The 24,375-nt window shown below is 40.6% G+C and overlaps 1 protein-coding gene across 8 annotated transcripts in view; it reads left to right on the forward strand.

Moving 5' to 3' along the window:
• Positions 1-24,375, forward strand: part of LOC124235547 (zinc finger protein 180-like) — a 118,508-nt gene that overhangs the window by 12,911 nt on the left and 81,222 nt on the right. For 6 of the 8 annotated variants that reach the window (XR_006887516.1, XM_046653735.1, XM_046653731.1 and 3 more), the window contains exon 3: positions 16,210-16,268. Coding sequence is in view for 5 of the 8 variants with exons in the window: in XM_046653735.1 (XP_046509691.1) it covers positions 16,210-16,268 (59 nt within the window). In the remaining 3 variants the exon portion in view is untranslated. The other 2 variants (XR_006887517.1, XR_006887515.1) reach the window with 2 other exon arrangements.

A 24,375-nucleotide genomic window follows, 5' to 3' on the forward strand; every position in this document is an offset into this window, starting at 1 on the left:
GAAGAATAAAGATGGCAGAATCACACTACTGAATGTTAAGACTTACTGTAGGGGCCAGCCCCGTGGCTGAGTGGTTTAGTTCCCGTGCTCCGCTTCTGCAGCCCAGGGTTTTGCTGGTTTGGATCCTGGGCACGGACCTAGAACCACTCATCAGGCCATGCTGAGGCGGCCGCCCACATAGCACAACTAGAAGGACCTGCAACTAGAACATACAACTGTGTACTGGGGGCTTTGGGGAGAAGAGGAAAAAGATTAGATGTTAGCTCAGGTGCCAATCTTTAAAAAAAAAAACTTACTGTAAAGGTATAGGAATCAGTCTAGCATGGTACTGGTGAAAGGATAGATTAGTGGAACAGGCTAGAATCCAGAAATTGACACAAATATGGCCAATTGAATTTTGATAAAATTGTAGGAATTCAGTGGAAGAAGGATAGTCGTTAACAAATAAGTGCTGGAGTAACAAATAAGTGCTGATACCCATATGCAAATAAAAGAGGCCCAGCTGAAACCTCATACCTTGTATGTTAACTCAGAATGGATCACAGATCAAGGTATAAAACTGTAAAATGATTTATTGGTTAAACCCCTTAGGACCATGTTGAAGTAACAGCAATTGAAATATAGTCTAAGAATACCTCCCTTGTGGTGAGTATAACATCAGTAATATCACCACCACTGTTTTACAAATGAGGAAACAGGCAAATAGAAGGTTAGTAACTTAAGGCTACACAGCTTGTAGATGTGTCTTGCAGTAGTGGTTTATGGGGGATTTGCATGACAAAAGTGATGGTAAAGAAAGGGGTAGGAAGCAAATGTTTTAGAAGACTTTTTCTCAAGAGAGTCTCTGGATATTGGAAACTTGTTCCTTTTCCTGCTGATTCTGTTAATAAATTCTGTTTCAGGTTTTAAGCCAAACCTGGTGACTAAAAAGAAAATTTATTCTCTCACAGGTCTAGAAGCCAGAAGTCTGACATCAAGGTGTCAGTAGAGTTGGCTCCTTCTGGAGGTTCTGAGAGGGAATCCGTTCCAGTCCTCTCTCCTGGCTTCTGGTGGCTGCTGGCAATCCTTGGTGTTCCATAGCTTGTGGCTGCCCTTCATTCCCTGCCACCATCTTCACATGGCCTTTTTCTCTGTGTATCTCTGTCTGTCTTCTCTTTTTCTGTCTCATAAAGACACCTGTCATTGAACTTAGGGCCCACCCTAATCTAGGATGATCTCATCTCAAGATCCTTACTTTAATTACATCTGAAAAGACCCTTATTTTAAATATGATCACCTTCACAGGTTCTGGGGGTTAGGACTTGGACATATCTTTTTGGGAGGCCACTATTAAACCCACTACACTACTCATCTATTTACTAAATGTAACAACTTGCCCGGGCCACTCTTGGTCAGGAATGGTACCAGGTTCTGGAGACGGGGAGGTGAATAAGAGTGATGCCTTTAATGTCCCATAGTTTGATTCCAAGAAAAGATACAGAAACCCTTGGGGGCCGGCCCAGTAGTGTATTGGTTAAGTTCGTGCACTTCATGTCAGTGGCCTGGAGTTTGCAGGTTTGGATCCCGGGTGCGGACCTACACACCACTCATCAAACCATGCTGTGCCAGCATCCCACATACAAAATAGAGGAAGATTGGCACAGATGTTAGCTCAGGGACAGTCTTTCTCAACAGAGAAAACAAAAACCCTCACACACTTCTAATGTGATATGTTAAGTATAATGAACAGATAAATACAAATCTTATGGAAACAGATTAGAATGCTCACAAAGGTATTCCTTGAAAAGGTAATGTCTGTCTAAAACTGCTTTGTCCAATATGAAGCTACATGTGACTGTTGAGCACTTGAAAGATGGCTAGTGAGACTAAGGAACTGAATTTTTCCTTTTAATTTTAATGTAAGTTTAAATACAGATAGTCAATTCAGTTATTGGAAAACTCTTTAAGTGTGCCTGGAATAACTTGGGATGTGAATATTTTTTTTCAATAGTAAATTTTGTGAAATCTAAATACAGATCAAATATTTCTGATGAAAATTTAGCATCTGAATTGAGATACTCCTAAGTGTAATATACACAGCAGATATTGAAGACTTAGTACAAAAAAAAGGGCTTCAAGTATGTCCTTATTCATGAAACGTGATTGACAGCACCTGTGCTGTGATGCTCTTACAAGCAGTCTATCTGGAGGAGCATTGTCAATTGCAAATTTTACATCATTTTATTATTGGAGCATTTACAAAGCCTACTAATTAATGGTAGGCTGGAAGAGAAGAGGAGTACTAGAAAGGAATTCCTGCGTCACAAAATAAAAACTACACTGGCTCTCTGAGGAGCCGGACAGCAGTGTGGTAAGTATGAGGGACCACAGGGCACTGTAGGATCTGCTTCCCAAGCCTGCTGTCTGATCTCTTCTTCCTATCTCACATTCTTGCAGCCCAGCTAGCCTCCTTACTGTCTCTAGATCATACCAATCATACTTGCTATGATCTTCCAGGTACCAACATGCCTTACTCCCTTCCTGCCTTCACCTCTCTGCTCAAATATGACTTTTATCACAGAGGCTTTCCTCTGAGTCCTACATAATATGCCCCAACACTCTCACTCTACATCAGTCTTCATCCCAATAGTCTGCTTTATTTTGCTTCACTACCGCATGACATATTTATTATTTTCTTCCCATTAAAACAGCAGCTCTGGGGCTGGCCCGGTGGTGCAGCGGTTAAGTGCGCACCTTCTGCTTCGGCAGCCTGGGGTTCGTAGGTTCAGATCCCCGGTGCGGACATGGCACCACTTGGCAAGCCATGCTGTAGCAGGCATCCCACATATAAAGTAGAGGAACATGGGCACGGATGTTAGCTCAGGGCCAGTCTTCCTCAGCAAAAAAAGAGGCAGATTGGTGGCAGATGTTAGCTCAGGGCTAATCTTCCTCAAAAAAAAAAAAAAAAAAAGCTCCATGAGAGCAAGAGCTTTGTTTCTTGCTTCATCCCTAGAAGCTGTAGTGTATGGATGTAAACGAGTGACCAGATGGGGCTGGGAGCAGAGTAGCTGGGTTCCGTCCTTCCTCACTATTTTAATAGGGACAAGTGTGTCAGTTGTTCTTGCATTTCAGTTTCATTTGTAGGTAAGATATAATAGCAATTTTGTTTTTCACTCACAGTAGTTGTGGAGATTAATGGAAGAAGGGGTAAACTTATTTATGACCATATACTACTGGGCATGCATTGCTGCAAGTAATTTGCATATATTATCTAAACCCTGTATCAGCCTGATAAAATGGATATTAGTATTCCCATTTTACAGATTAAGAAACCGAGGTACAAAGAGTTTGTGACTTGTAAAACTGAAGTGATGAAAGTGTGTGAAGTAAATATCAGAGATAGAAAGCTTTCTGCAATAAAGAATGAAAAGTACCTCAAAAATTTTTATATTGTTTACATGTTGAAATGCTAATATTTTGAGTATGTTTTAAATAAAATATGTTATTTTAATTTCAGCTGTTTCTTGTTACTTTTTTAATGTGGCCACTACAAAATTTTAAATTACATATATGGCTTTCATTATATTTCTATTGGACAGCACTGCTGTGTCTAAAATGATGAAAGCCAGTCAGTCAGGTCAAGGAGGAAGGAATATTTCACAGAGGAGAAAGAGGTATTATTGAGTGCGATAATTAGTTATTGAATGAATGTATGGATTAAGTTTTACCCTGGTGTCCTTTTCTTGCTAGTTTCCCTTTTTGGTTTTAATGACCAGGAATGTCTAACGGTAAGGAGGAAGAGTATTTGCAAACAGTCTCATTGGAAATCTCCATCTTTGGGTATGGGGAGCAATCAAAGCAGAGGTCAGCCTTTCTCCCCAGGGGAATTTTACTGAATCTAGGACCACAATTTTTTCTTTTTGTATTTAAAAAAATTTTTATTTTATTGAGGTCATGATAATTTACAACATTGTGAAATTTCAGTTGTGCATTATTGTTCGTCAGTCACCATATATATGTGCTCTTTTACCCCTTAAAACCACTTCCCCCCCCAACTCCCTTCCCCTCTGGTAACCACTAGTCTGTTCTGTTTGTCCATGTGTTTGTTTATCTTCCACATCTGAGTGAAATCACACAGTGTTTGTCTTTCTCTGTCTGGCTTATTTCACTTCACATAATACCCTCAAGTAGGACCACAGTTTTTAATGCATACTGCGTGAGGAATCTGAAAAAAATAAAAAATTTGATATCTCTAGACTTTTTTTTTAAGATTTTATTTTTCCTTTTTCTCACCAAAGCCCCCCAGTACATAGTTGTGTATTTTTAGTTGTGGGTCCTTCTAGTTGTGGCACGTGTGACGCCGCCTCAGCATGGCTTGATGAGTGGTGCCATGTCCGCGCCCAGGATTCGAACCCGTGAAACCCTGGGCTGCCAAAGTGGAGTGCACCAACTTAACTACTTGACCACGGGCCGGCCCCTCTTGATGTTTTTGAAACCAGGCATGGAGAGTTATGGAGTATATAGACAATAAACAATTGAAAAAGCAGTCAGCCTGTTAGGTGGATTGATCCATACTCTGTTCTGTAATATGACTCTGAAAACCTAGAGTTTGGAAATATATTTTCTTTTTCTAGTAATGTCTTTATTTTGTGTGTCTCAAATCTCTTGGATATACACAACCCAACTTTTAAACATTTCTAGGTTCACATATATATTGAGGGCTCCTGGAGTTTACGTTTTCCTTTAAAATTTTATAGTCTGAATTATTTTACTTTTTTAAAAAAGTTATTTTCTTTCATTGTAGTAAAATAGATATATTGTAATGTTTGCCATTTTAACCATTAAGCATACAGTTCAGTGGCATTTACATGTACATTGTTATGCAACTATCACCACCATTTATCTCCATAACTTTTAATTGTGATAAAATACATATACCATAAAATTTACCATCTCAACCATTTTTAGATGTATAGTTCAGAAGTTTTAAGTACATTCACATTGTTGTGCAACCAATCTCTAGAAGTCTATCATCCCCCAGAAGTGAAACTTCACACCCATTAGACAACTCCCCACTTCCCCTTCCTCCCAGTCCCTGGCAACCACCAATCTACTTAGTTTCTATGAATTTGCCTATTCTAGGCACCTCGTAAGTGGAGTCAGACAGTATTTGTCCTTATGTGACTGGCTTATTTCACTTAGCATAATGTCCTCAAGGTTCATCCATGTTGTAGCATGTATCAAAATTTCCTTGCTTTTTAATGTTGAATATTCTGTTGTATGTATGTACCCTATTTTGTTGATTCATCCGTTGATAAACACTTGGGTTGCTTCCACTTTTTGTTGTTAATACTGCTGTGAACATTAGTGTACAAATACCTGTTTGAGTGCTTGTTTTCAATCCTTTTGGGTATATGCCCAGAAGTAGTATTGCTGGATCATAGGGTAGTTCTGTTTTTAATTTTGGGGGGAACTGCTTTCTTCCATAGTGGAAAAACTACTGTCTTCCATAGTGGCTGTACTGTATTACAGCAATGCACCAGGGTTCTAATTTCTCCACATCCTCACCAATACTTGTTATTTTCTGTTTTTTTTTTTTTCTTTAATGATAGCCATCCTAATGGATTTGAAGTGGTATGTAATTGTGGTTTTGATTTGCATTTCCCTAATGATTAGTGATGTTGAGTGAAATAATTTTAAACTTACAGAAAAGTTGAAAAACTGGTATAGAGAGTTCATGTATACCTTTCACTCAGCCTCCCCTAATGTTAACAACTTATGGAACAAGAGAAACCAGCAAATTAACATTGGTACCATACATTAATTAAACTTTATTCACAACCCATCTTTTCCCCTTAATTTCCTTTTTCTGATCCAGGATCCCACATTGCATTTAGTTGTTTTGTTTTAGTCTCTTCTAATCTGTGACACTTCCTCAGTCTTGTTTTTCAAGACCTTTACACTTTTGATGAGTACTGGTCACTTATTTTATAGAATGTTTCTCAATTTGAGTTTGTCTAATATTTTCTCATAATTAGATTGGGATTATGCATTTTTGGCAAGAATACCACAGAAGTAATGTGTTTTTCTCAATGTATCATTGATGTCTATATGTTTTATTACTGGTGGTATTAATTTTGTTCACTCAGTTAAGGTGGTGTTTTCTGGGTTTTTCCACTGTAAAGTTACTATTTTTCCCTTTGTAAGGGATACTTTTCTTGTGGGGATATATTTTGAGACTATGCATATAGTGTTTTTCAAACTTTTGCCCACTGATTTCAGTTAGTATCCATTGGTGGATCTTTGTTTGCCCAGTGGTGATTTTGCCTTCCCCTCATTCCTTCTACCTTTATTTATTGGAACTATTTTGTAACAACTGTCCCTTCTCTTCTATTTGTGCTTAATTAGATATGTTCTTACTCTATTCATTGAATGGTGAGTAACAAATATAATTCAAGTACAGTGGTCTGTTTTGATGTTGATCAATATGAGATTGTCTAGACCCAAGAGATCTAGAGAGGTCGACAGGGGCCGATGATATTCATGATGAGTCTTTAGTCTCAAACCTATGAAAAGTATGTATTCACAAGGAAAATCTTCCAACAAATCTCTTGAAATCCAGTGGCCCACTCCCACCTTCTTAGATATGGAAAAGTCGTGACCACAAGGTACATGAAGGACAAACTGCCCTACTTTCACCAGACATTTGAAGGCAGCAGGAAAGTTACAAATGTAGAAAATATCATGCTCTATTTCAGAGAATCTTTTCTCATTCTGTGTTGTTGTTAAGCTGGACATTCAGAAAGGTATGGAGCTGGAAGAGATGCAGCTGGTATGGTAAAGAACTGGAAGTGAAAGAGAAACCTTGAATTGAGAGAATCATGGATATAATAGATTTTTTTTAAAGTCAGTTTGTTAAGTTGTAAACAAATTTGACAAGCACAAAGTTGGTCTTTGGTCATTTCTCATTCTTTGAAAACTGCGCTTACTGGCTCACTCTCTCCAACCTACTTATGTCAGAACTGGTAATTTCAGTATCAATGTAGATGATGAGTCCCACACACTGTTCGTTCATCCCTTTGACTCCTCTCCTCTAACGATCTTATTCTTCATCTTGTGTGTACTGCTGATTGTCATGATCATGTCTGAGACCATGTCTGCCCCTCACCAAGTGATGTCCCCTTTTCTTACTTGTGCAGTTGATTCTCAATCATTATGAATCCCTCCATTCTTGCTTTATCATTTGGTCAAACCCAACATAGCTGGACTTGGGTGAACACACTTATTCTTAGCACTTCACATTCATGAACAACTAACCTACAGGATTTCTGCATGTATTCAGCAGTCATACTGTTTGTCTATAGTCTAGTTAATCTTCCATTCTTCCAGACAACTCATTTTATACTTATTTTATACATGAATGTTATTTCAACATTCATTGTTCTCCCATCCTGTCAGCAAGGAGGCCATCCCTACTGGTGTGAGAGGGATAGTCTCAGTCTACTCCTTTATCTAGGCCTAATAATTAGTAGTGCTCATTTTTGTTCTCAAAAGTGTTCATATTTAGATGATAAATTATAACCATCCTATTCTTAGCAGATAATCAAACCTTTAGAGCAGGGCATGTGCTTGGACCTTTTACTCTTTTCTGTCTCTCTGTTTACTTAAGTGATCTTATTAAATCACAAGGTATTAAATAACACCTGTATCCCTAAAAATTTCAAAGTGAGATCTCCTATCCAGACCCATACTCTGATACTCAGAACTCAAATATCCAGCCATTTGCACATCCTTGCATGTTGGTTAAATAGGCATCTTAAAATCTTTATAGCCAGCACAAGATCTGGTGTTTTCCCATCAACCTGTTCCTCTTGATTTTTCCTCAGAATAGTGATAATTCCATCTGCCCAATTTATCAGGCCCAAAACAGCCATTTTTTTGACTCCTCTCTTTCTCTCACACCTCTCACGCACTGTCAGAAAATCCTATCCGCTGTACTCTAAAATATATCAAGATTTTGACCACATCTGTCTCCACTAATATGACCCCAGCCACCACCATCATTTTGTACATGAATTGTTGCATTGGCCTCCTAACTGGCTTTCCTGCTTCTGAACTTGACCTTCAGTCATATTCAGGGCTAGGCATCTGGATAGTGTCTGAAATATACAGATCATCAGTAGAGGCAGGTTATAGATGACTAGGGACCATAGCCTCCCATTTTAAATATTTGCTTAAATGTATACTGGATGACCTTAGTTTCAGATAATAGAAAACATGGGCTGCTGTACTGTGTCAGGCAGTAAGATCTGTTTACTAGTCCAACCAAAACAGTCCCTTAGAGGACCTCTAAGAGCAGAAGGTAGGGAGCATGGGGCCTCCCATCCTGTGACTAGGACAAATGATTCCTCCCTCCATCCTCATGTATGCCTTTTGCCAGCAGTGACATGTCAGTACCCCTCCCCACAAGTTCAAAAGCAGAATTCCCCTTTCAATTTCTTACAAAGCCTGCAACTCTCACACCGGGAGAAGAACAAAAATAAGCAAAACTCACCAAACCTGGAACCTGAACTTGCTTAAAATACACTCAACTCTAAAAAATGTGACCCATTTTTTAAACTATAAAGAAGAAAGCCAGGATACAAGGAAAGAGAGTCAAAAAATGAGAGAAAACTGCAGAAAAACATCTAGAAAAGTACAGATGAGCGCAAAGAACCTCACAGATACACAGACACACACACATGGGGTCCTACCGCCACTGTCATCTCCTGGGTGATTTGTCACCCTCAGTGATCCTGCCCTCTCATGTTCACATCCTTCCATAGTCCCCTACCATGTTGTATCAGGATTGCCTCTGCAGAATGGGGCAGAAGTGACGGCATGTAACTTCTGAGGTAATGTTATAAAGGACAGACACCATGGCTTCTGACTCTCTCTCTTGGACTGCTTGCCCTGAGGGAAGCCAGTTGCTATGTTGAAAGGCCCACATGGCAAGGAATTGAGGCCTCTGCCAAGAACCATGTGAATGGGCCATCCTGGAAAGAGATCCTCTAGCCTTGGCCAAGCCTTCAGTTGTCAGCAGCCCAGCTGAGAGCTGAAGTGCAACCTCAAGAGAGACCCTGAGCTGGAAACACCCTGCACCTGACTTGCAGAAATGGTGTGAGATAATAAATATTTGTTGTTTTAAGCCACTAAATTAAGCCACTAAATTTGTTATGCAGCAATAGATAACTAATAAACTGCCTGCAAAATTTGTGACTAACAGTTTCTAAGAGAACTAAACTGGAAAGGGACAGTGGTCCCACTATTTTCATATGTGCAGAAGCAGCTCGATGAATACCTCCTGAAATTCTGGACATCAACATATTAACTGAACCATCTGATAGAAGGCTAAGATAGTGGCTTAGGAAATACCCCAGAGAAACAGCATCACTTCCTTTGGGACACCTTCATCCTTTTTGTCACTTCCCTCGTCTATGTTGATGAGTTACCCAGAAACAAGTCCCTTTAGCTGCAGATCTAGAGCCTCTTGAATGGTGGCAGTGTTGACATCGCCCCCCCCCCCCCCCCGCCCTGGCACCCCCATCAGCTATTTCTTCTGTAACTCCATTTATATTCAATTTGAATTTCACTTTCAGCACTATCATTTTTCCTTTCTTTGCTGCAGTTTCATCTGTTTTGGCCAGTTCCCTCTTAATTATTCATTTTTTGTAAAGTGTAAGGTGAGTTTGTATAATAGAGAGTCTGTCTGACTCCATATGTAATGTTTGACTGATGAGAGCTGTCAAGCTCCATGTCTTCTTTCCCCTTCTGCCCCACATCTGAGGAAGCTGGTGTGAAAGCCCAGGTGCTCCCTCCTTTGGTTCTGGAGGGAAGTTCAAGCCACATAAACCCTGGCGTGTAGGTGGGAGCCCACTCTTCAGCCCCACCCCTTAACCACAATAAAACCTCTAAGCCAGTCTCTTCCCTGCTCTCTCAAGCCATTTTTGGACCTGCTTGGGAGCTATCCCTGTGCACTCCAGAAAGCAGCATTATGTGAGTAATAATCCTTTTCATACTCTCTTTGTGCATGTGGAGTGTCATCAGTTTTGACATCCATACCAAATTTTGGATGGAAAGTCCATCTCATTTCTTCAGGGTAATGTCAAAGATAAACACAGCTGGACATCAGTTAAAGTGGTCAAAACAGGTTTTATTCAGTAACTACTGACTGCAGGGAAAGGAGCTGAGCTCAGTTCTGATTTGTGCAGAGATGACTGGACATTTTAAAAGGAGAATGGGGGGCAAGTAGGGGTTCAAGTAGAGTCAGAGAAGTGGCAAATTACAAAGGGTTGGTCAGTGTAAATGCAATTAGGCCACCTGTCTGCCAGCTGTGTCTGCAATTATTGAAGTTAGGATTCTATCCCACAGAGACTGGGAAACAGAAGCCCTATCCTTTCTGATGATTATATTTTAAAGGAGCGGCTTTCAGGTCCTTGAGAGAGGCATTTCTGAATTGTAGAAGATACATATACATCTCAAAGGGACAGAGGAAGGAATCATAATTGTAAATTCTTTTTAGGAAATGCTTTAAGAAAGGAGGTCAGGGGCCTATTGTCAGGTGTTGGCTGGAACTAATAGTAAATTCTCCCAGCAGTGTTGAGTTTTCTCAGGCAGGCAGTTTAATGTGTGTGTGTGTGTGTGGGGGGGGGGGGGCTGGTTGGGGGGAAAGGGGCTGTGTGGGTGGTCGTCAGGGGTCATCCTAGGCACATGGCCTTATGCTGCTTAGAAGCTATGCTAGAGTTTGGTTGTCTCTCTGCAGAGGTATGGATGGAGTCATTCTGTGCTAAGAGTGCAATTCTTAGTAACCACAACAGTTTATCACTGGGAGACAGAGAGCCCACACAACTACAACTATTGTTGTCTTTGCATGAATCGAATAACAGATTTGCAGTGACCAATTACGAATAGACTTGGAAAGAAGCGATGTGGCTTGTCACTGATCATGATGCACATCTGTTATTAATGTAGTGATTGTAGACTGAAGAGCTAGCAGCCAAGTTTTTGTACTTTATGCGATTACTCATAGTTAATATAAAGTGGTAACTGAAATTTGAATCTGGTGTTACTTAACTAAACCATGATGACTGAAATTCATGCATGTCCGAACCATGCAAAGGATTGCCTGTCGAGTATAGTGTTGCCACATTTTACAGGAATGTAAATTGTGCAAATTTAAAATAATGTGAATAAATATTTCAAGGTTGTATATTATGCATAAAGTTTGACATAATGCAATCCTCTTAGTATTTTAAAAAATTGTTGGGAATCACAGAATTTCAAAACTCAAACAGCAAATTGAGGACAGTATTCGTTATTACTATACATCACCCCCTTTAACTAAGACACAAAATTTAACTCTATCATGTGTCAGTCTCCTATAAATGTGTGTGTGCTTTGAAATTTTTGTGAAAGATCTGCTGACTTGTGCTGTGTAGGGGAGGAAGACATTTCCTCTTCCCAAATGTGGGTTCGTCTGGCCGGAGAACGAATTAAATTCACATGAGACACAATAGCAAGAGAAAATTAAACAAAGCTTTATGAGGACCATGGCCAGGGGCCTTTCTTCCCGAAGAAAGGGCACCGAAGAAGTGGGGTGCACAGAGTGGTTATATACCCCCAAACGGGGTGTTTCACATATGATTGAAATGTCCCTCCGACAATAGTGACAAGATTGCCCTGTCAGCACACTGCTTGAGGGACACAGCAGGTAGTGGTCTGCTGTCTCAGAGGGTGTAGCAGGAGGCAAGTCTATTGTCTTGAGCTGGGCGGTCACAGGTGAGCGCAGCAATCAGTTCCTAGCCTAAGGAAAGATGCTTAATCCTTAAAGAAATGCCAATGTTGGGAGGGGGAGGAAAGTCAGTTACAGGAGGTTACCAGACAAGCACAATAAAATGCAGATTTAAGTCCTTGCCTTTGGTATTGATTAAGAGTTTTTAGAAAGAAGGTCATCTCCTTTCTTCTTCCTGGTACAGAGAGGGAGGCACCTTTACAGATAGAGATTTAGTTCTACTTTTTAGTTGCTTTCCTGTCTGCAAAGACATGAGCCACAAATAATCATGCCAAAGAGACATGTGTTGGGGTGGCCAATTCCAAACCCCTACAGCTGCTATTTTAATATTCAGTGTGGTTCAAATTCAAAATCTCTTTTTTTTAACCAACTAACCCAATTATTCATTTAAGAGTGCTGTTAATGCTTGTGCTGTAAAACATGCCTGAAAATTGATAACTCTGGGATAGAATTTTTATGTTTAATAAAATTTGATTTTGATGCACTGTGCAGTTGAATTGGTAGTTAACAGTTTGAAATGCTCAGAAAATATGAAGTAGAAGTAAAACAAAATTTCTTTAGCCCATTTGTAGATTTATGCTCTTTGAGAATGCACTCTCTACACTTATTCCGAAGGGAAAATTAGTACTTGATTATCTAGGGGGTGAATCTTGCCATGTCTTCACTTACATATTCTTCACATCACTACTATGTATTATAATATGTTGGTTTCGTTGAACCCTGATTAAAAAAAATAGCTTCGAAAAACTTAAACCTCTATAATAGACGTTCTCGGGACAATTGGGAAATTTGAATATGGACTTGATATTAGATGCTATTTATGGAATTACCATTAACTTTTATAGGTGTGATAATGGTATTGTGATTATAGTATGTCCTTAATCTTAGAAGATACATGATAACATATTTAGGACTGAAATGTCATCACAAATAATTACACATCTAGATAAAGCAAATATGGCAAAATATTAACCAGCTGTTGACTCTAGATGAGGTATGTCTGTTCAATGAGTTCTTCCAAATTTTGTTTGAAATTTTCAGTAAGACCTGGGAAATACACTGGCCAAGAAAACGTTTACCTTGTTTACTTAAAACAAGGATTAGATTAAAACTTAATCTCTAATAGTTATGCCCTTAAAATCCCATTTCTTAAAAATATCAGAAGGTTGTGCACAGTCGTGTAAGGGAGATGAGGCTGTGTATGCTAGTCCTTTTCTTTCTGTTTGTGTATACAGTAGTTCCCCCCAGGGGATGCCTGAAACCACGGATAGTACTGAACTCTATATATACCAGGTCTTTTCCCATACATAACATGCCTATCATAAAGTAACTTTAAATCAGGGACAGTAAGAGAGTAACAACAATAACTTCTCTGTGGCATATCTGAATTGCAAGCACCACTGCTCTTGCACTTTGCGGCCATTAGTAAGTAAAATAAGGATTACTGAACACAAGCCCTGGGGTACCCAACAGCCTGATAACCCAGACAAGCCACTAAGTGACTAACGGGCAGGTCGGGTATACAAAGGAATGATTCACGTTCCAGGCGGGATAGACCCGGAAGGCAGGACCTTTCATCATGCTACTCAGAACAGAACGCAATTTAAAACTTAGGAATTATTCATTTCTGGAATTTTCTATTTAATAGTTTTAGACCGGGGCTGACCGCAGGTAACTGAAACTTCACAAAGCAAATCAAGGATAAACGGGGGTTTACTGTACTTTATTCATTTACAGTTTTTGTGTATCGCAAGTAATTTTGAGAAGCTGGTGTCATCATTACTACCACTGCCAACGCCACAAGCACTAAGCTGTTGTACCTTCCTGGGAGAAGCTGTGCTCTTACGGGGCTCGTTTTCTTAATGTCTGTACTGCCGGTTTCCTCTCCGTTCTTTCGCCGGCGTCAGAGTCTGGCCTAGCACGGAAAGCTCCCCTCCCCTGCCGCCGTTCCCGCCTACGCGGCTCGGGCCCCACAGCCCGCTCCGGGGTGGGGGCTGGGGGTGGGAGAGGCTGGCTTTTGCCGCGGGGCCCGATGGGAAACGCCCCTCCCGGTCTGCGGCGCGCACTGTGCAGGGGCCGGGAACGAGCGCTCTGGCGCATGCGCCGCTAGGCCCACGGCCTTCGTCTGGGTGCGGCGGAGGCTACTGGAGCGTGGTCGGGGCGCGGCCCTAGCGCAGACGGCCGAGCCTTCGTGGGGCGGGGGCCGAGCCTGCGGGGGGCGGGGCCGAGCCTGCGGCGGGGCGGGGCCGAGCCTGCGGGAGGGCGGGGCCGGGCCTCCGATCCTAGTCTGGTGGAGGGGCAGCGGCGGGTTTGTCCTGTCCCGGCTCGGCGCTTGTGCGCCGACTGGCGCCTGCGGGTGGCTGTAGTGTTGACGGCTCCAGTTTGGGGGCTGCCGCTCACTCAGTGAGGACAGCAGGGAGTCCGCGCCTTCTCGCTCTGATTAGGAAACGGAGAGTCGGGCCAGCGACTGCCTCCAGACCACACAGCTCATGGGAGACGGCGCTGAGAGGCACATCCACATCTGCCTGCTTTATAAAAAACGATTCTGCCTAAATCCATCGTTATATCCGTCCCAGCCCTGAGCCAAGGGACATTGCCGTCAAGTATAATGTGAACCCCGTTTTATCACGGGGCGCTTGTATTTTGGGGATTCTTGGTGTGTTTTCAGGGCTTTTGGGTCACATTTCATGATGGTTAGTTCTGGGCCTGATCTGAACTGTTTAGCCTGTGTGTCCTCAGTGGTCCTTCTCATTTGAGTTTTTTGTAGGTCCAGCCCGAAATTGTGGGGCATAGGGAGTTCCAAGGTTTGGGGCCATCATGTAGGTTACAACTAAAATGATTTTGTCCCCTAGGTTCAGGTCCTGGGTCCTAGGAACTGTAGGGGAGGAGGACATTTCCTCTCCCCAAATGTGGGTTCGTCTGGCCGGAGAACGAATTAAATTCACATGAGACAGAATAGCAAGAGAAAATTAAACAAAGCTTTATGAGGAACCATGGCCCAGGGCCTTTCTTCCCAAAGGAAGAAAGGGCACCGAAGAAGTCGGGTACACAGAGTGGTTATATACCCCCAAACGGGGTGTTTCACATATGATTGAAATGTCCCTTTTACAATAGTCATGAGGCTGCTCTGTCAGCACAGCTCTTGATGGAAACGACAGATAGGTCTGCTGTCCCAGTGAACGCGGCGGGATGGCAGGTGTGTTGCCTCGGGCTGGGGAGGGGGGTCACAGATGAGCGCCGCAATCTGTTCCCAGCCTAAAGAAAGATGCTTAATCTTTAAGGAGATGCCAACGTTGGGAGGGGGAGGGAAGTCAGTTATAGGAGGTTACCAGACTAGCACAATAAAATGCAGATTTTAAGTCCTTGCCTTTGGTATTGATTAAGAGTTTTTAGAGAGAAGGTCATCTCCTTTCTTCTTCCTGGTACAGAGAGGGAGGCAGCTTTTACAGATAGAGATTTACCTTACAAATGTAAATGTGTCCTAAGGAAGGGCAAGTTCCATTCCTCAGAGCCTCCTTCCCTGTCCCAGTTTATCAAAAGCAATCAGCCTCAAATAATCCTGATGCCAAAGAGACACATCTTGGGGTGGCCAATTTCAGGTCCCCACAGAACAAAGGTGACCTTGTGAGGTAAAGAGGAATCCCACCTGGAAGATGGCCCATCTGAAAGGAGACCTCCCACGGGGCCTGCAGAGCAGAGGAGCAGCAAGGCCGGAGAAAGAGCAGACCCTAGATTTGCAATGGCTATTAGCGGTATGAGATCCTTGTGCTCCCGCAAGCCATCCTTCAAACTGTGACAACCTGAGGTTTGAACCAAGTTTCAGGGGAGGTGAGCTGGAGCTAAGGCAAGGGGCAAGTCTGCCTAGGAAGTGTTGCTTCATTTGAGGGTTTGAGAGAGTATGGTCTGGGGGAAAGAAATTCCCCCACCACTAAGAAAATTCTCAGACCTCCCTAACAGCCTTTGACTTCTTTCAGATTCTTCAGTTTTTCCAGATCCTCAGGGGCCCTCACATCCTGCCCCTTACCACATGCAGCTTTGAGAGATGTGGGTGCTTTCTCCATCCTGACTTCACAGACTTAGAAAGTAATGCAGGAAAAAGCTCCCTGGATTACCCATGTCTGCCTAGCATGAAAGATGAAAACCACTGAGCCAGAGAAGGTGAATGCGTGGGTCATCTCGTTCATTACTCGCCTAGGCAGTAGATTTTCAGACACAGTTCAGTCAAAACCAGTTTCTGTCAGAAGACTGAGAAACTACTGTCAAGGTGGTTAAGAACCAAAGGATGTTCTCCGACAGAAGGATATTTTATTCGGCTAGCAAGTGGAACTCTCTAGGCAGGAGAATCCATGAGGTACAAGGCAGTTCAGATCTCTTGTAATCTGTTCTTTCTTCTCTCCCAGCTCCACCTTTGTACTTCTCTACACGTTTCCTAGACCCACAGAAGATGAACAAATCTCAGGTAAATTGTTTATTGTTTTTTCCCTACTTCGTTTATAATGTCTTGTGTGAGGCTTTTAAGGGTCAGGTGAGAATGAATATATAAGAATACATGAAAATCGACTTCAGGGAAAATATACAGGAGCACACAATATCAGGTAAAGTGGTAACGCAGAAATATGCAAGTTCTATACTATTACTATGCTATACTATGCTATCATCAGGCAAATTTGTCTGATTTTTCTGATGTTCATAGCAAAAATGCAAACATTCTCTGTTAGGTGATTTGCATTGGCCCTTAAAGAAATCTTCATGCAAATTACTCAAGAGACATTAAGAATTCTAAACAATGTTTCTTTCCTGGTCTTCCTGGAGATAACATAATAAATTATCTTTCAGTGACTACTGGAAACCAATGCAGCTTGCTGCTTGTAATCGTTCCTTAGGGGAAGCAGGACACTTTGTGCCAAAGAGAACTCAGTCAATACAGGTTTCTAAGGGGCTGAAACACCGTGGTCCCGTGGACCTCTTTCTGATGGTCCTGCTTGATCCAGGTGTAGAACCTGGGATATCTGCAAGAAAGCATGGGTTATATCACCTTCAGATATCTCCTTTAATATTGCGTATAGATTGTGCAGCAGATGGGTATTTTCTGGCAAATGTTTCCCTATTTCCCTTCCACATGTCAAACCACATCACTTGCTGGATCTGTCTGGTAAGCGATACCAGTGACCTTATTATGGCAAATGTCATGGATACTTTAGTAGTTGCCAAAATTGAGCATTCTGTCCAGTTGATGCTCATGGCCAGTCTCCTAGAAAGTCTTCTCAGTTGGTTTCTGGTCTATTCCTCCCTCTGTGATTATTTCTTTTCTGTTTTCTCGATGGAGTCTTTTTCCTCTTCTTGCCTCTTATTTTTGCTTCTTCCAAGGTGTCCGTTATTGCTCTCCTGTTGTCCTCACTCTCCTGGTCTTGCTGACTGATCTCTTCTCCTCTTTGGGGATGCACCGTTTGCTGGGGTGCTTGAATCTGGCTCTCCCCTATCTTAGGCCCTAATGGCCAACTCTCTGCTGAACATCTTTGTATAGCTCTTCTGAAGGCCCTCCAAACTCTACAGATCCCAAAGGAAAGTTGTTATTAACAGCACTCCACCCTTCTTCTTTATTCTGATATGTGATCATCAAATGTTACCGTCAGCCAGCCCATCAACCAGGTGACAGACGTGGCATTTATTCTAAGTGCTGTCTTTTACCAGCTACCTATACATCCAATCAGTGATCAAATCTTACTACTTTTAAGTTGCTAATATTTCTTTCTTCTTTTGCAATTGAAGTAAGTTGCACAAATCCTAAGGGTACAACTTGATGAATTTTTCATATGTTCTGCATCTGGATAGTTATCACCCAGATCAAGATAAGGGACATTTTCTGTACTGTAGAAGGCTTCCTTGTGTTGTTTCCCAAATGGTACTTGCCCACTCTCCCTCGAGGGAGACTTTGACTTCTATTATCATATCTTAGTTTTGCCTCATTTTAAACTTCATCTAAATAGAAGCATGGGTTATATATTCTTTTGTGTCTGACTTCTTTTACTCAGCGTTGTGTTTGTGAAATCTTCCACGTGTAGCAGTGGTTTGGTTTTTTCCCATTGTATGAACATACCACAGTTTATCCATTGTGCTCTGGATGGATGTTTGGGCTGTTTCTAATTCTGGCTTTTATACATGTCTTTTGGTATACATGTGCACTTGATTCTGAGGGGTATAAACCCAGGAGTGGAATTGGTGGGTCATAGCACGTGTATGTGTTTGGCTTTGATAGATTTCTGCCAAACGGTTTGACAGAGTAGGTGTGCAGCTTGACACTCCTGCCAGCCGTATGTGAGAGGTCCTGTTGCCCCATAGCCTTGTCGGCATTTGATATTGTTTGTGAGGATTTCCTTTATTTTCTTTCTTCTTTTTCAATGTTCAGTGGGTAAGTGTAGTGCTGTCTCATTGTGGTTTTGATTTGCACTTTGTTGATGACCAATGATGTTGAACATCTTTTCATGTTTCCTCACTATTTTGATATCTTTTTTTTTGAAGTGCATGTTCCAGTCTTGTTCATTAAAAAAAATGATAGTTTTTCTCTGCTGTATTAACTTGTAGGAATTCTTTATATGTTCTAGATATGAGTCCTTTGTCAGATATATGTACTGCAAATATCCTCTTTGAGTCTGAGGCTTGGTGTGAATTTTAAGTCCAATTTATCAATCTTTTTTTAATGGTTAGTGCACTTTTTGTCCTATTTAAAAAAATCTTTGCCTAACGCAAAGTCATAAAGGAATTCTCCTATGTTTTTGTTCTAAAAGCTCGAATTGTTTTAGCCTTCACATTTAAGTCTATGATCCATTTAGAATTTTATGTATATACATATATGTATATATCTTTTTATTTTTTGGTATGAGCTATAGCTATCCACTTCCCACAGTACTATTTATTGAAAAAACTTTTCTTTCCCAACAAAATTGCAGTGGTGTCTTTGTCGAAAATCAGGTGACCAAATATGTATGTCTCTTCGTGGATTCTTTTTTTTTTAATTTTTAAATTTTTAAAATTGTTATTAGTTTTTAAAGATTCTATTTTTCCTTTTTCTCCTCAAAGCCCCCCGGTACATAGTTGTGTATTTTTAGTTATGAGTCCTTCTAGTTGTGGCATGTGGGATGCCACCTCAGCATGGCCTGATGAGTGGTGCCATGTCTGCACCCAGGATTTGAACTGGCGAAACCCTGGGCCGCTGAAGCAGAGCACGTGAACTTAACCACTCGGCCACGGGGCCGGCCCCCCGTCTTTGTGGATTCTTGTTTCTACTGCAGTTGTCTCTTTGTGTAACCTCATGCCAATACACCTGCCCTTATTATTGCAGCTTTATAAAAAGTATTCGTATCTGTGGATATAAATTTTCTGCTTTTGTTCTTCAAGATTTGCCTTGGCTACCTTAAGTCCTTTGTATTTCCGTATAAACTTTATAATCATCTTGTCCAACCCCCTCCTCCATGAATCTGCTGGAATTTGGTATTGCAATCAATCTATTATAGATCAATCTGGGAGACTGGTCATATTAATATTAACTTGAATTTTCAATCCATGAATGTGCTGTTTTTCTCCACTTACTTATGTCTTCTTTAATATTTCTCAGCAATGTTCGATAATTTCCATGTGTATGTCTTGTACTTCTTTTGCTAGATTTATTCTTACGTAGTTGAAAATTTTTCTTCCCTGTTTAGAGTTGCTAGTAGATAGAAATATAGTTGATTTTTCTATATTGAACTTGTTTTCAGTGACCTTACCATTTATTAACTCTAATAGTTTATCTGTAGATTATTTTGGGTTTTCTACCCATACAATTATATTATATGGATGTTTCTTCCTTTTTAATCCACTTTTTTTCCTCCCCAAAGCCCCAGTACATAGTTGTATATCCTAGTTGTAGGTCATTCTAGCTCTTCTATGTGGGATGCCACCACAGCATGGCTTGATAAGCAGTGTACAGGTCTGTGCACAGGATCTGAACTGGCGAATCCTGGACCACCGAAGCAGAGCACACGAACTTAACCACTTGGCCATGGGACCAGCCCCCCTTTTTAATCCATTTTTAAGCTTTTATTTCTTTTTCTTTCTTTATTGCTGTGGCTAGGAGCTCTAATGTACCATGGCATAGAAATAGTACATTTTTGTTTTCTTCCCAGTCTCAGGGAAAGTTTTTAATATTTTGTCATTTAGCATGATGTTTGCTGTAAGTTTTTTGGTAGATATTCTTCAGGAAGTTTCATTCTATTTGTGGTTTGCTGAGAGTTTTTATCATCTAATGGGTGTCGAATTTAAATATTAGGATGATTATATGGTTCTCTCCTTTATTTAACATGTTGATTGAGGTAATCCTATTAATGTTTTGATTTTCAGGTGTTAAACCAGCCTATTTTCTAGGAAAAATCCCACTTGGGCTTGATATTCTATCATGTTTAAATATATTTCATGATAAATTTTTTAGGAGTTTTGTCTTTGTCATGAGAGAGACTATTTTCATTTCTTATAATGTCTTTGTCAGGTTTTATGTCAATTTCATACAGACCTCAAAGAAACATGTTAAGTGTTTCCTCATTGTCTATTCTCTAGAAGTGTTTTTGTGTAAAGATTGGTGTTATATATTCCTTAATTGTTTGTAAAAATTCACCAGTTAGTTTATCCAGGGTCTAGATTTTCTTTATGGAAAGTTTTTAAGTTATAGATTTAATTTCTTTATATTAGTGAAATTATCCTTTAGAACATGATATAAGTTGTAGTTGTTTCTTCCCAGTTTGTCATTTGTCATCCCCAGCTGGGAGCAGATCCTTTTTGTTCCAGGGCAAAGCACAGCTCACACACACCAGTTCAGATAACCACAGTCACACCAAGGGTTGCTCAGAGTTCACTTTGCTTTCTGGCTCTCTTTCTCCTTGGGTTGATCCTCAGGGAGGAAGCCAGCAATGGTGCTAATTTAGCATCTTGATAGGAACTAAAGGCTTAAAACCCTATCCCACCCCTTAATATTTTAGTCAAGGTCAACAGTGACCTCCATTGCTAAATCCAGTGGTGAAGTCTCAGTCTCTGTCTTACTTGACCCTTTAGCCACATTTGACACCATTGGTTACTTTTTCCTTCTGATTCACTTTATTCACTTGGCTTCCACACTTGCTTAATTTCCCTTCTCTCTCATTGTTTGCTGATTCCTCCGTTTCTTCCTATCTCTGAATGTTGGTGTGCCCCAGAGCAAAGTCCTTGGGGCTCGTCCTTTCACTGTCTGAGGCCCTCCCTTGGTGATTTCATGTGTTCTCATCAGTACTGTTTGTGGCCTGACCACTTCTGATAATCTCTGGTGCACAGATGTCTCCCTGCACTTGAGATGCGTATATCTAACTGTCCTCTATATCTCCACTTGAATGTTTAGTAGACTCAAATCATCATGACTAAAACTTACCTCCTGGGCACCCCCTCCCAAACCTACTGCCTTGGGAGCCTTCCCCTTCTTGTTTAGTAGCAGACCCTTTGGAATCTTCTTTTTTTCTTCTTCTTCTTCTCCCCAAAGCTGCCCAGTAGACAGTTGTATATTCTAGTTGTGGGTTGTTCTGGCTGATTTGTGGGATGCCGCCTCAGCATGGCCTGATGAGTGGTGCTAGGTCCATGCCCAGGATCCAAACCCATGAAGCCCTGGTCCGCTGAAGCAGAGCACATGAACTTAACCACTTGGCCACGGGGCTGGCCCTGGAATCTTTTTGACTTGTTTTTTATCCCTCATGCTCCATATTCTTACTGGTTGCAAAACACCCTGGGCCCTATATCTAATCTAGAGTCTGACCTCTTCTGATCCTCTCTACTGTAGTTACCAAGACCAGGCCAGGGTAATTGGTCTTGTCTTCTCTGGATTATGGGAATAGTCACGGAGCAGGCCTCGCTGCTGCTCAAGCCTGGCCCCTGAGCATATTACCCAGAGTGTTCCTTGTAGAACATGAGTCAGGTTATTCTGTGTCACTCCTCTGCTCAACATCTACATTTTTCTCTGTGTAAAAGCCAGCGTTCTTAGAGTAGGTTATGTGGCCCTTATTTCTCCAATCTCACTTCCTTAGCTCTTTGATCACTCTGCTCCATCCCTGCTTATCTTCTTGCTCTTCTCGAAACATACCAGGCACAATGCCACTTTCATCCTTGTACCAAATTACCCTCTGCCTGGAGTGCACTTTCCCCAGGGAAACTGGTGGCTCACTCCCTCTCCTCCTTGCTCAAGTGTCATTACTCACTGAGGTCTACACAGACTCCCAGCTTAAAATTGCTCCACTAACCCCCAGTGTTCCCATCCTCCTTACCTTGGTCCACTTTGTTTTTTTAACATAGCACTTCTCATCTCACACACTCTACAGTTTTCTCTGGTGAATGCACTTTTATATTCCCACCAGCAATACCTGAGGGTTCTAATTTCTCCACTTCCTTGCCAATATTTCTTATTGTCTATCCTTTTAATTGTAGCCGTTCTGGTGGGTGTGAAGTGGAATCTGATTGTGGTTTTGATTACATTTCCCTAATGACTAATGATGTTGAGCATCTTTTCATGTGCTTATTGGTCATTTGTGTATGTTCTTTGGAGAACTGGCTGTTAAAAACCTTTGCCCACTTTTTATTTTTATTTTACTTTTGAGGAAGATTAGCCCTGAGCTAACAATCTGTGCCAATCTTCCTCCACTTTGTATACGTGGGTTGCCACCACAGCACGGCTGATGAGTGGTATAAGTCCGTTCTGGGGATCCGAACCCATGAACCTGGGCTGCCAAAGCAGAGTGCGCCGAACTTAACCACAACACTACAGGGCTGACCCCGCTTTGCCCATTTTTTAATTGAGTTATTTGTCTTTTTATTATTGAGTTGTGAGAGTTCTTTATATCTTCTGAATGTAAGTCCTATCACAGCTGTGATTTCTTTCCTTACGTTTCAATGATTTTTGACCCAAATCATATACCTTTCTAGCTATTTATCATTTTCATTATTCCCAAACGGTTTTTTTCTTCCATTTCCATTACTAAATGGTTATTGCTAACACGTAATTTAAAAGTTGCATCTAATTGCCCATCAGCTAGTGATTTTCATCTTGTGTCTCAGATTAATGTTTTGATATAATGACTCGTGGTGCTTAAGCTTCCTATTGTTGAACTGGCCTTACATTATTGGAATAAACCTGTCTTGGTCTTTCATTTATTTAAAAAAATTTATTGAGCATTCCCTATGTTTTATGTGGAAAGTCCACTGTGAACAACAGAAAGCCACTGCATAGTCCAGTGGGTTGTGATATATTGTTTTTATAATATACTCCTGAACTAATATTTTATTAGGAATACTTGCTTCAGCATTATAAGAGAAATTGTCCTATGTTTTGTTGTTGTTGTACTACTTTGTAAGGTTTTGGTATTAAGATTCTCATAGTTCACTGATGATTTGGGAGCTCTCCGTGTTCTGTGGAACAGTGTATGACATTGTGACTTACCTCCTTTTGAAAGGCTGGGAAAAGATTTCTAGTCCTCCTGGTTTTTATATCATCAATGGATTTGCAAATCTCATGTTTAATTATTGGTCTGATGATCTTCTTTGGGAATCAATTTTGTTAAAATTTTGCTAGTAAACAATGTTTTCTCCTCTATGTTCTGAAAATTATTGCTGTGAAATGCCACATATGATTCTCCTATAATTTTACTGTTCTTGCATCTTTGTGGATATATGCCTTTTCTCAGCTCTGTTGTATATTTGTTCCCACTTTCCCACTTTTTTCTCCCAAATTTTGCTCATTTTATGGGACATACTAAAAAAAAGGCTTTCAGTTTCAGTCTTCCTCATTAATTTTGACTTTATTTTAATTTTATTAATTTTAGATTTTATCCTTATTTTTTCATGTTTTCTTTGGTTTGTTTTTATTTTTCATATTTCTTTTAGCTAAATATAAAGTTCATAATTATTTTCAGCCTTTGTTTTAAAAATAAATTAAAAATAAGTTTTCTCTGTGATGGCTTTAGTTGTAGCTCTTAAGTTTTCATGTAATGAATTCCCCCTTTGTTTCTTTCTAGGAAAGTAGTAATTTGGATGTTGGTTACTTTTCTTTGATCTAAAGTTTTTGATTTGGAGAATGTCTCATTTTATGAGTTAATGGCTTTTCGGTAAGATTTTTTTTCATTTTGGTTTTATAGGTCATAATTACACAGAGTAGCTTGTAAAACCTCTGATCTGTAGAACTTAGTTTCTCCGAAAGCACAGAATTACATAATAATTGTAAGTGGAGCTTTATTGTCAATGACCTGGTTCCAATTTAGGATGACCTTGGGAAGTTGGGTAATCTTTTTCTGCCTCAATTTTCTTATCTGTTAAATGGGGAAAAATACTATTCACGTTATAGGTTTGTCCTGAATATGAGATAATGTATATTTAAAATATTCTTTGAAAAGTACTCTTCTAAATAAGTGCCCAATGAATTTTTGCTGTCATTATTAGCTACCTGAACATGAAAGTTAAATAAACTCCACTGGATAGTTCTTATTGAGAGAGATTATGTCTCACTGTAATTGTGCTTTGTTTTCTTT

This window comes from Equus quagga, chromosome 2 (genome assembly GCF_021613505.1).
Source record: "Equus quagga isolate Etosha38 chromosome 2, UCLA_HA_Equagga_1.0, whole genome shotgun sequence".
In the NCBI taxonomy this organism is placed as follows: Eukaryota; Metazoa; Chordata; class Mammalia; order Perissodactyla; family Equidae; genus Equus; species Equus quagga.